This window comes from Anoplolepis gracilipes, chromosome 15 (assembly GCF_047496725.1).
Source record: "Anoplolepis gracilipes chromosome 15, ASM4749672v1, whole genome shotgun sequence".
NCBI classification, from domain to species: Eukaryota; Metazoa; Arthropoda; class Insecta; order Hymenoptera; family Formicidae; genus Anoplolepis; species Anoplolepis gracilipes.
In genome coordinates, this window is record NC_132984.1 from 4165119 (window position 1) to 4177306 (window position 12188).

Sequence of the window (12188 nt, forward strand, 5' to 3'; positions counted from 1 at the left end):
CATTTAAGACCGCCTCAAGTAAGTTTTTAAAATTCCATTCAGCCATCTCATTAACTAAACGGAGTCAAGACTATACTTAAAACTAGACTTGATTGATGCGTTCGAGAATAACGTTATTAGCGCTAAAAATCGTAAAAGTCATTCTATCTTCATTACTTAATGAAAGTTAAACAAGGACAGAGCACGTTAAGGGTCCTTCGAGGACGAGGCTCGATTGGACACAACGCTTATTCGCCAGTTAAAAATGAGGCTTCCTGATTGGTTAATCGTTGCTGGTGACCCTAAGCATCGGTCGATATAAGTGACCAATCAGCATGTGATATTTTTAGTAATTTACTATTGCGCATGTGCGAAAAATCACGTATGTGCTGCTTTTATATATCTGCTCTCTTCCTGCTACACTTTTCGTCTTTTCTCTCTTTCTCACCGACGCCCAAATAATACATCCGTCTTATTTTGAATGTATGTACAAAGTGTGTAACAAGTGCGACTACACACGAAACGGATCTATTGATTCGCGATTCGCGAAACCCGTGAATATGTCCTTACGCGTTCGCGCGTACGTCACACAATGAACGCCGTGGTTTGTGTACCGCAACGATTCGCGAACAATTGTTTATCACAGTGATTTCTCTTCTCTCGCGACCCCCGCGCATTCGTAAGATATTTGGATGGAACGTGCGTGACGCGTGACCCCGTGCTGTGCGTGAGATCGTGTCTCGGATCGTGATCCCCCGATCCCCCAAGCGTGCTAACACCGTGTGAAGTGTCAGTGAAGGGACAAAGGGTGTCACGTAAGTGTGTGCGCCGCGAGCCCTCGGGAGGACTCGTCACGAAAAAAAAAAAAAAAAAAAGACTTCGAGAAAAAAATTTTAAGAATTATATAAATGATGACGAAAGGGAAAATTTTCGTATTTAGTGGTCTACCGTCACTCTTCTCCGCCGTGACGAACTTTTTTAGATAAGTTTAAAAAAAGAAAAAAAAAAAAAAAAAAAAAAAAAAAAAAGTTAAAGCGCAAAAGAAAATAAAATCCGATAACGTAAACAAAGTCTTCTCTTGACAGACTCTTGACAGGTTTTGCGAGCGAAAATAAAACGGTTGTTTTACGGCTGTAAAACAAAGGTCTATCCATAACTCATCATCTCTGCTTTCAGAAAAAAAAGGAGTGCATAAAAGATAAATAACTACTACTAGGACGAGGCGGTTCACAATCCAAAATAAGAAAAAAATTTCCTTCGTGCTTTCAATCAGAGACTCTCTGTAAAAAGCCAGCTTTCCACATGTTGGAGCAGCTCGCTACCTGTGTTACCGTTGCTACAATAATCTCAAGGACAAGTTTGTAAAAACCTAGTTCACGCCCCGGCCAGATAGCTGGCTGAGCTTAAGGCTCAGTCGATCCAGTCTCACGTTGCCATGTGTCCCCTTGATCGATTTGTGTTAGGTGTAAGAGGGCTGGAAAAAAGTTCTCAGGACAGTGTGGACCTTCTGTTTGATTCAGAATCCCCGAACTATCCTTGCTGTATACTATATAGTCCTTTGCTACTGCGCTATTGTCGTAAGATGTACGAGAAACGCTATGATACTGTCGTACTTCCTGCTGAAGTGCTCTCACGCGACTGGTGACATTTTTAATAAGCCCTCTTTCGTGTTTGCGTTACAGGCAGAGACGTTACCTGATCCATCGTTGGGCGATAGTCCAGGAGGTTGACCATGGGCAGCAACACGGACGGCGACAATTTGAATCTCAGCTGCGGCGAGAACGACAACGGCGACGAGTTGAGGATCGCGGCAGATGAGACCTATGACACACGTAGCGAGGTCTCCTCCAGCAGTTCCAACAGCAGCAACTCCAGCCATCCTACAATCAGTACGGTTTCCAGCAAGTCATCTTCGCGCGGCGACAACAAACGCGGCAGAAGAAACAGGAACAAGCGCGGTAGATCTAGTAGAGATTCCAAGTCGTCCAGTCCTGAGCCTAAACGAGCCAGGTCCAAGGAGAGCAAAGGAACCACCAAGAGTTACGACTATGCCACCAAGTTGAATTATTTATTTAGAGATGCAAGGTTCGGATGGGAACAACAATAAATAGCTATTGCAGTTGTTGCTGATTTAATAAGATTTGATAAAAACATTCTCGTATATTAAAAAGCTTAGAATTGTTCAAAAAGTTTCTTGGTTGCTTATATTTTCTTGTTCTATATATTTTATAAAAAATTGAACCTAGAAAAGCTTTCCAAATCTGATTTGAAATTTATACAAACATAATATTTTTATATCAAATATAATATTTATATTAAATGTAAAATATTTCTTTAAGATTGTGTATTTAATAGAAAGTGTCAAAAAATTTAGAGTGTTTAAATGTTTTCAAGTCTCTTTTGCTAGATTTTTCATCATCAAGTCCAATAATGCGGAGAATGTGACACTGTCCAAGGCCAAGGGAGTATGGAGTACGCTGCCGCAAAATGAAGCGAATCTGAATCAAGCTTATAGAGAATCACGGAACGTGTTGCTGGTATTTTCCGTGAAGGAATCGGGAAAGTTTGCTGGTTTTGCGAGACTTAGTGCAGAATCGAGAAGAGATGCTGCACCAGTTTCTTGGGTAAACAAAATATGATCAAATTAATAAATTAATATTTGGAAGTACAATCCTGATTTGTTTTTTAGAATTAACTGATTAAAATTTTACTATATATTGATTGTTTTTTATTAATTATTCGGATTGCAAAAGAGAAGTATAATGTTTTTTAATGCATTTCAGGTTTTGCCTCCTGGTTTATCAGCAAAGGCTTTAGGTGGTGTTTTTAAGGTTGACTGGATCTGCAGAAAAGAATTACCATTTACATCAACATTGCATTTGTACAATCCTTGGAATAATGGCAAACAAGTCAAAATTGGTCGAGATGGCCAGGAAATTGAACCCAAAGTTGCAGAGGAATTGTGTAGACTGTTTCCAGAAGACGAAGGTAAATCTTAAAAGAAATATATTAATATATTAAATAGTGATTGAAAAGTTATATATGCAATTTTAATATACGTACAATTTCATATATATTGATAAATTACGTTTTGATAAATTACACTTTATATGTATAAGTAAAAAATATCTGTTTGCAGGAATCGAGATGACACCTATTTTGAGAAAGTCCAAGGAAGCAGGAAAGCACGTCGTAAAGTCATCACGTTATCGCGATAAAAGACCCATAAACAACTCCAGATTTTTACGAAGAGGTGGACGAGGACGTAGATTGTTTTTGACTTCGAGATCGCGTTTAGCTTCTTTGGCCAGAGGTTCCCATGGAGTTGGGGGGGATCACAGAGGTTCCAGAGACTCTTATCGATATACCCCATGGTTCAATCGAGGAGATTCACCTTACACAAAGTACGATCCGTCCAACTGATTATTCATAGCATACAAAGCTTCAATTTTAATAACTTTAACACCTTTCGAATAGTATTGTACGTCGAACAGTATTGCAAAATTAATGTAATTTACTCTACATAATAATAATTAATTATTTCAGAGGTTACGGAGCTGGTCTTGGTGTAGCCGCGGTTGCAGAAGCTTATGTAGCAGATTATATGCGTACCATGCAACATCAGTTGCCACCATTGCCACCTTACGGTCCACATCCGTACGATACTTTGCCACCACCTCCTCCACCACCGAGGTAAAGACATTTATATTTGATACTAGGACTTGAGATAGCATCTTCCTTGAAATATTTTACTTTAGTTTTTCCTCGCAAAAAATACAAACCAAGTTTTAAAGATCCAGTAGGATTTATATTATTAAATCGAAATATAAATTCTAATTAAAATTGAAATTAAATTAAAACATTTATTTGATTGTGTTAAATAATTTTTCTGTTAAGATTAGATGAAATAAGAAATTTCATTGATATTAAATTTAAAAAAAGCTTCATGATGAGTATGAAATTAAACAACTTTTTTTTTAGATATTATGACGGTTTACCACTGCCTCCAGATTATAGCGCGACAGCGTCAGCACTGGAGAAACGTAGTTATGAGAGGAGCGTCGACGAGTTCTTGTGGAGAACGGCCAGTCGTCACAGTCGACACAGCGATCATCGCTCTTCCCGCGATCATCACAGATATAGAGATCGCAGATAAAAATTGAACTCGTAATGTTTTCCTATCAGCCCGTCGATTCTCAAATCTTGCTTTATTACTAATGACAAATCGATAAATTGGACAATGACATATTGTCTCATACTTGTGAGAAAAATGTTTCTCAGTGAAATACCTAAAAATTAAATTGTGTACAAAAATTAATCTTAGTAATTTAATAATTAAAATGTTAAAATTGATATCTCTTCCAAGAATTTGTCCAAAAAATGAATAAATTCTTAGGCCTATAAAGAATTCTGGGAATTGACGGATTCAATCATATATCCATTATCACAAAGGCAATCGCGCGCGCGCGCGCAGCACAGAATCATGTTTCAGTAGCCTTCAATTTCATTAATCATCGACTTGCCTGAGTATAGATAGTGATTGTGAACACATTTTCTTTGTTATAAAATAATATAGATTAGCTAAGTAAATTTTGTACCATTTAGTATTGAATTTGACGATTTTTTCTATAAATTTTCGACAAGCAAAATGCAATAATATCGAAATATTTCGCCTTCTCTGATTATAAAAAGAAAGAATCTATATGATAAAAAAAAATACTTTTTCTCTTTCTACAATTTTTTTTGAATATATATATGTGTATGTATGTGATCAGTATGTATGTATGTGTGTATTATCATCTTATTATATATTTATACGAGATAATCTATATAATGAATATAAAAGCAATGATTTGATCTCTGATACGAGATTGATTTATTTTAACAAAAATAATTATAAAATTTAAACAAAACAAGTTTCTTTTCAATTTAATAATTCTTGTGTTTATACACATATGTATACGTTTTATGTATAAACGGAAGACTTACATAACATAAGAAAATTATTGACCTATTATTTTACCTTATTGTTTTTTCAATAGTTGATAATTCATAGAAAAAAGTATTTAATAAATGGAATAAGGAGAAATCAGCAGATGATAAGAATTATCACTCTCATACCACCCACGCAAAGAGGGAATCTCCTAAACAGATATGTTTATCCTGACCTGACAGAAGACAAAAGTACGGAAGGACTCTACCACGCGTTGTAGTATTATTTTATCGCCAGCCGTCAACCAGTCGTCATCTGTTATAAAAAAAAATTTAGTTAAAGATTATTGTAGATAATGTTTCAAATTTTAATTAAATGTGTATATTATTTATTTTTTAGAGTTAATATATAATTATTATAAAATTAAATTTTTTTAAAGTTTTTAGAGTTTTTGAGTAAAGATTATTTTGCGTTAGGCTGTTTAATTGCCTTAAAATGTTTGTTAAAGTGCAGTTTTTTAAGTGCGGTTTGTGTGCTGTGTTTTATCTCGTTGTCTGCTTAATTGTAATTAATGTGAAAAAAAGTTTTAACGTGAAAGAAGAACCGATAGACAATTTGATAGCGACCGAACGTCAGGTGCAAACACCCGGATTCTCGAAGAAGAACGTCGAGTCGGAAATCGAAATATTACGGACGGACGAATTAAAGGGTGAAACTATCGATCTGGAGGTATAAAATATAAAATTCAAAAGAATCGACGGCATTCATCAATCTCGTCTCTCTCACATGTAGTATATTTTTATATTCCTGTTAATAGAAGAGTGCGACTCTACTCAAACAGGTGTCGAACGTCTGCGCGAAATACAACCTGAGAACTTCTCTTGTCAAAAGGCATTTTTTATATAATGCTAAACACAAATCATTATATTGTTGGATTCGCAAGGTTGCATCCACCAGTTTCACCAAATTATTTTCCGACATGAGTAACCGTCAAGTTAGCCACAATTTTTACAAGTAACTATTGTATATTGATAATATATTCTCTAATTCATTAAATTATTATTTGTAAAGATTTTTAGTGTTTATACATAATTATATTTATATATAAAAATTTTATCTATTTTTTATTTTATTTCAATTTTTGTTTATTTCCACGAAAATTAAACCTTATCATATCAAAATATGTTTTAACATTCTATGAGTCTCCTATAAACATCTTTAAAGTAATTAAAAATGAAATTCATTAAAAAATTTATTTTAATAAAAAAATTATAGCTTAAATATGTCATCTATTGTTTAATCTCACAAACAAAATATAATAATAAAAATTAAATATATTATTATATTATTTTATTAATAATTCGAGAGCATGTAATTTGCAGAGAAGTGGACTTTTTGTCCCCAAAAAGTTTGAGAGATCTCCAATATCTTGCTACCAACAATACTATTTTTAAATTACTTATCGTCAGGCATCCGTTTCAACGGCTAGTCTCATCCTATAGGTAATTAATCTTTATTAAATCGTTTTATTAAAAATAGTCGATATTCTGACTCTACAGCCAGAGTATCATTTGAAAAGAGAAATGTAGATTTTGTTATAAAATTTCAAACTATATATTGACAGTAATACTGATTATCCTAATACTGAGATTATCTGATACAAAATTATCTGTAGGGATCGCATCGAAGATAACAGCAGATATACCGCACAATCTTTGCTCTACGCTCGTCAGATTCTTTATCTTTCAAGACCGGAACTCTTTCGTCCCAACATAACGGGTGGTAACATCCTACAGAAGATATTTTTAGCAAATAGAAGGTACATATATGCTTAATCCATATTTAATTTTTTTATGTGCTTTACTTCATATGTTATATGAGATAAAACACATTACATATCAATTAATATTATATAATATACTATTGTAATATTATTATAATAGTATATTATTATATTATTTATTATAATATAATATTATATTGTTATATAATATTAATCCATATAAGAATATCAATTCTTGGATCTTTTACAGATTAAAAATAGTACCCAGCTTCCGAGAATTCTTGGAATGGTTGTTGGAGCAATCTCCAAATCACTACGACGATCACTGGGCTCAGTACTATACTCATTGCGCAGTCTGCGACACAAACTACAATTTCATCCTGAAACTAGATGAATACACTTTCGGGGAGATCAATTATGTTCTGTCAAAGCTACAATTGGACAAAAGTAAAATCTACCTGCCTAAGTTGCAGCGCACTCGTGCTGGGATCACTAACTTTGACGTAACATGTAAATACTTTCATAATGTGACGACCGATATGATCCTGCGGCTGTACGAAAAGTACAAAGTGGACTTTGAGATGTATAACTACAAGATAGACAAATATTTGTCTTGCGCTAAGAGAAAAAGTTAATTCTGATTTGACAAGATAATTATAAAGCAATGAGATAATATTCAAATCAAAAGAAAACAAAAACAATTCTTTTGATAGAATTCAATTTTTTAAGAGAAAGATATGTCTTCTTTTTGTTAACTGTATATAGAGTAAATTTTTATTGTGAATTCTGAATAAGTTTTTAATAAGTATTTAAAATTTAATATACTTTTTAATAAAAATGAAAGTATATATATTTTTAAAAATATATATTTTATAAAAAAATTATGTAAGATAAGTTACTACTAATCATGTAATTATTAAAAATTATTAAATTATTAAACAGCTTATGATTTCTACAGTAATTTTTATAATTATAGATGAAAACTGAATAATGATTATAGATAGGCATGATAATCAATACAATGTATTTTAATGTATAAAAAAAACGATCTATTTTTCTCTTTAATGTAATATGACATTACGATTTGTATTTGATTTACAAAACTAAATTGTCATCAATTCTAGATGTTTTTAATTTAAAAAAAAGCAAATAAAAGGAAAAAATTATTTTTCTGCATTTAAATTTCATTGCTGTGTATAGTATCCAATCTAATTATCTCAAAAATGTTTTTTATTCTTCTGTCCTTTATCTTCGATCTATATTTCAAATCGTCTTTCGTTTCTCGTGTTAAATTATGAAACTTATCATCTCTTACTTTTGAAACTAATCGGTATCATCGCATACTATCAAACAATCAGTGTCCTCAGAAAGTTTCCGTTTTCTCGAGGTCGAATTTTTCAATTCAGGTAAATTATCATAGGGTTCATCATCATTATCGATAATGCAAATGTCATCGTTATTATCTATGTTATTATCAATTTCCACTTTACGTTTCTTGGTTGCAATTTCAGTTTCAGTTGAATCATTTTTACGCTTCTTAGCCGTATCTGATATTTCAGTCACATTCTGCACAGAAAATTTTTCTCTTAGTAAATAAATATCAAAACAAAGCAATAAAAAAATATTTCTAAAAATAATAATCATTCACCTGTCCATTAGACGTCGAAGGTTTCTCCTCTTCCTCCTCATCCTTCGGTTTAAGTGCATTCTTATCAGCCAATATCAAAAATTGTGGACTGTCATCTTTTGGACCAGGTTTCTGCCGATAAACTACAAAGACAGTCAGCGAATAATTCTGCTGGAAGTCGTCGACTTTGAGAATCGCTCCGTCCTTGATTCCCAATTCTTCCAATTTTTTGTCATTATTGCCCTCCGTCTCGCCCTCCTCACTGCTGATGACAACAGCGCCGGTACCATCGATCATGACATCAGGAGCGATCATATTAAGTCTGTTCTTGAGTACTAACTCCTCCAGTTCTTTAATAGTCATATTGGAAGTATCGACCGCCAACACAGCCTGTGGAGTAGGCGCGCAGACGTAGCAGTGCGGATTGGGCGGATTCACTGCCTTCTCCGGCACAAGTAACTGATTACGATGGTTCATTTTCAGACGCAGATAGACAGATCTACAGGCCCATAAATTGTTTTCAAGAACTCGGAAAGCATGGAGAACCACCATACCCGCAATTATAGCGTTTGTGGTTGCGATCGCTGGGATTATATTGCCAGCCATTGCTAAAAATGAGAAAAGAAATTTCGTATAAAAATTTAAATTTAATTTCGTGAGCAATAATTTAAGAAATTACGAAATACTTTAACACTTTGCAAGAGAAGAGAAAAGAAACAAAATGTAGAAAGACTAACTAGATAAGTAAAGCGATTATTGCTACCAACATTTGATATCGAATCTGCTTTTCTGAGGAATTCCAAAAATGTGTGCGCGAATGTTAGCACACGCGGCGACGAAATCCATGGCATGTTGATCATCCTTATCCCAGACCAGATGATTGTCCAACGATTTTTCTTGGGAAGCTTTCAATGCTTGACTCAAATTTTTTAATGCATCGGCGAAAATGGAGCCGCATTTGGAAATGCTCCAGCGTTGTTGATCCTTCAGTCCAGGCTGATTAATCTCTTTACTACATCCAGCCACTTTGAAAAAGAAATAATATACAATATTGATCTCGATAAGAAAATAAAAGAAAGAATATATTTATGGAATAATGGCAAACCTCCATCTGGTAATTCCCTCCAATTCAATGGCATTGGTGGTCTGCGCTTTTTCCATAAATTATCCATACTTAGTAAATACTTGATATCATCATGAAAAAGTTTTGTGAATAATTTTTCTGGATCATAGTCACAAGATTGTGCCCAAACTCGCGTAGAAATTCTATCAATATTGCCTTTGTCATTGTGCTCTGTTTGCAAAGCTCCCTCTCCTGCTATGTCTACAATATCAAAATTCTATATTTCTTTATCATTATACATTTAAAGATATTACTAATAAGAAAAATTGAAAAAAAAAAAACAAGTAAATGAGATGAGTTAATATAAATAAGTTTTACAATAAATAAATAATAAGTAATATATATAATTATAATAAAAGAATATTTTAATAAAAATATTTGATTAGCTCTACTTGATACAATAATAAGTATTACCAGTGGCTTCAGGATCTGCAGTATCTGGGGAAACATCTTGATCGGGATCTTCTTCTCCAAATAATTGACTGCAATGTTTGTTATAAAATAGATTAATTAAGAATAATTATTCTTTTATAAAACTAAATAAAATAAGATTTAAAATATATACACAAGTTACATTAAATATCTGAATAGATTAAAATATCTAATTCCATAACATAAAATATCTGAATAAATTAAAATATCTAATTCCAATATAAATTATATATTGTAATAATGCTTACTTGAAGAGATGCTTGGCCCATACTATGCAATGAATAGGTTCACTAGGTGTGTTACGAATAGTGCAACCAGGATAAGTCTTTTGTGCAGCTTTGGGCGTACACTCATAACATTGGCTCAGGCCTTTTTTAATGAGTTCTACTTGACCCTCATAGCCTGCAGTACCAGATTCGATCAAAGGCACATCTGCCGCTAAGCACATACGATTTACATGGTTTCTTGCTGCTCTATTGTCAAGGGCATTTAAAACTACTGAAAATCTCTTAAAAAATGATAAGCCAAACTCTGATCTGCAAGCATAGGATGTTGAATAAATATGATATCACTATTAGCTTATAAAACAAAAATATCAAGATATACTTACGATGTAATACTGTCATGGTAATGTATCACTTTAACATCTGGATTAAATGTTAATGCTGTTTCACGTGCAACACTGGCTTTCGACTTTCCCACATGTTTCTTTTGAAACAAAAACTGTCTGTTTAAATTGCTAACATCTATTGTATCTAAATCAATCTGAAAAACAAATAGATTTACTTGAAAATAATCTATTGCAAGGATACAATATTAATCATAAAAAAATGTTATAATTATTAAAACATATGTTATGTATTAATCAAATTAAATTAATATGTTATGTATGTACATATTTACATATAAATTATAACATATAAGTAAATTAAATTGATTAATAAAACGTATAGTAAAATTGACAATAGAAAATAATTAATACACCAGCAGAGTAAATAAAATTAAAAACAAGACAAAATAAGTCAAGACAAATAAATAAAATTATCCATAAGAATAATGTTCGCGCGAATAGAAATTTTTGCAAATTGTTTATACTATTCTTATACAATAAAAAGAAAAGCATAGACGTCAACTTGTACGCGCGCGTAAATCCCGCAAAGTGAGGTTATGTCGGCTACTATGGAAATAATCCACTTACGATCTCGATATCCGCGAACCCGGACATGACAAGATTCTTTAGAATCTCGCAGCCGATGCCACCGGCACCCACGACGAGTACCTTACTGCGTAAAATCGCATCACGTAATTCTGCACGAAACACCCCGCTAACGGTAGTCGCCATCTTATGACGAATGAGCCGTTTTGCGACCTACACTACATGAAGTTAGCCGGCAAAAATTATTAAAGGTACCTTTTCATGTTGACTCTCGACTTTCAATGGCTACGTTCAGAGATATATGCCGGTATTTTTGGGTGCGTTCCCACTGAGAGCGTCATCTGCGTTAACCAATCAAAGCATCCCGTTTTATTGCAGTCATAAATCATGCAATAAAATATATATACACACCCACATATATTGTATTTTTGCTTTTATTTATATATATTAACTTAAAAATTATATTTTATTTATATATTAAACACATACAAAATATAATTTTTTAAATTTTAATAAAAATATCTTATATATACATATATAATGTACTCTAAACATATATCAAAGTGAAAAAGATATATATTGATATATTACATAATATATATATATATATATATATATATATATATATATATATATATATATATATATATATATATATATATATATATATATATATATATATACACGCGCAGTCACAAAAATGTTCGACTTTTGAGATACATAAGGGTGATTCCACAATAGCTGTCATAAGTCGGATGTCGGAAGAGTTGACCAATTACAGTTGACTTTAGAGAAGAATAATCGAATATGATTGGTAAACTCTTCGACATCCAACTTATGACAGCTATTGTGGAATCACCCTAAGGCTGGTTCCACAATAGCTGTCGTAAGAGTTACCCAATCATATTCGATTATTCTTCTCTAAAGTCAACTGTGATTGGTTTAATCTTCAATTTTCAATTTTCAATTCGTAGTCTGATACAGGCTTTAGCAGTCCATACACTTATATGGTCTAAAGCCCGTATCAGACTACGCATTAAAAATTGAAATTAAAGATTGAATATTGAAATTTGACCAATCAAGACAAAGCAATTTTAGTTCCCTTTGTCCTGATTGGTCAAATTTTAATCTTCAATCTTTAATCTCAATCTTCAA

General features: G+C 32.8%; 3 protein-coding genes across 6 annotated transcripts; 2 read left to right on the plus strand and 1 right to left on the minus strand.

Moving 5' to 3' along the window:
• The first annotated feature begins 420 nt into the window (after positions 1 to 420).
• On the plus strand, positions 421 to 4982 carry Ythdc1 (YTH domain containing 1). 4 transcript variants are annotated; one of them, XM_072906957.1, is made up of 7 exons: positions 421 to 1563; positions 1662 to 2064; positions 2387 to 2603; positions 2763 to 2967; positions 3119 to 3383; positions 3526 to 3672; positions 3961 to 4982. In XM_072906957.1, the coding sequence occupies exons 2-7, from the start codon at positions 1712 to 1714 to the stop codon at positions 4133 to 4135; spliced, it is 1362 nt and encodes a 453-aa protein (XP_072763058.1). In that variant the 5' UTR covers positions 421 to 1563; positions 1662 to 1711; the 3' UTR covers positions 4136 to 4982. The 4 variants fall into 4 exon arrangements, with proteins under 4 accessions (XP_072763058.1, XP_072763056.1, XP_072763060.1 ...); XM_072906958.1 differs by having other exon boundaries at positions 422 to 794; XM_072906955.1 differs by having other exon boundaries at positions 421 to 2064.
• On the minus strand, positions 4896 to 11238 carry Uba2 (Ubiquitin-like activating enzyme 2). Its single transcript, XM_072906954.1, has 9 exons — positions 11076 to 11238; positions 10488 to 10642; positions 10126 to 10413; positions 9860 to 9927; positions 9428 to 9646; positions 9090 to 9347; positions 8344 to 8930; positions 8011 to 8261; positions 4896 to 5227 (listed from the first exon to the last, which is right to left on the minus strand). The coding sequence occupies exons 1-8, from the start codon at positions 11217 to 11219 to the stop codon at positions 8019 to 8021; spliced, it is 1962 nt and encodes a 653-aa protein (XP_072763055.1). The 5' UTR covers positions 11220 to 11238; the 3' UTR covers positions 4896 to 5227; positions 8011 to 8018.
• On the plus strand, positions 5221 to 7495 carry LOC140673792 (carbohydrate sulfotransferase 11). The gene is made up of 5 exons (XM_072906960.1): positions 5221 to 5641; positions 5730 to 5926; positions 6295 to 6414; positions 6588 to 6731; positions 6946 to 7495. Exons 1-5 carry the CDS (start codon positions 5408 to 5410, stop codon positions 7328 to 7330), a joined length of 1080 nt encoding a protein of 359 aa, XP_072763061.1. The 5' UTR covers positions 5221 to 5407; the 3' UTR covers positions 7331 to 7495.
• Positions 11239 to 12188: the final 950 nt, after the last annotated feature.

Bases quoted from the DNA above. Each gene is read 5' to 3' on its own strand.
- LOC140673792 (XM_072906960.1), top strand. From the start codon at position 5,408: ATGTTTGTTAAAGTGCAGTTTTTTAAGTGCGGTTTGTGTGCTGTGTTT. The intron at 6,415-6,587 runs GTAATTAATCTT...AATTATCTGTAG, and splicing joins CGGCTAGTCTCATCCTATAG to GGATCGCATCGAAGATAACA. The intron at 6,732-6,945 runs GTACATATATGC...GATCTTTTACAG, and splicing joins ATATTTTTAGCAAATAGAAG to ATTAAAAATAGTACCCAGCT.
- Uba2 (XM_072906954.1), bottom strand. From the start codon at position 11,219: ATGGCGACTACCGTTAGCGGGGTGTTTCGTGCAGAATTACGTGATGCG. The intron at 9,928-10,125 runs GTAAGCATTATT...CAAACATTGCAG, and splicing joins TGGGCCAAGCATCTCTTCAA to TCAATTATTTGGAGAAGAAG. The intron at 9,348-9,427 runs GTTTGCCATTAT...TCTTTTTCAAAG, and splicing joins GAGGGAATTACCAGATGGAG to TGGCTGGATGTAGTAAAGAG.
- Ythdc1 (XM_072906955.1), top strand. From the start codon at position 1,712: ATGGGCAGCAACACGGACGGCGACAATTTGAATCTCAGCTGCGGCGAG. The intron at 2,604-2,762 runs GTAAACAAAATA...AATGCATTTCAG, and splicing joins ATGCTGCACCAGTTTCTTGG to GTTTTGCCTCCTGGTTTATC. The intron at 3,384-3,525 runs GTACGATCCGTC...TAATTATTTCAG, and splicing joins GGAGATTCACCTTACACAAA to AGGTTACGGAGCTGGTCTTG.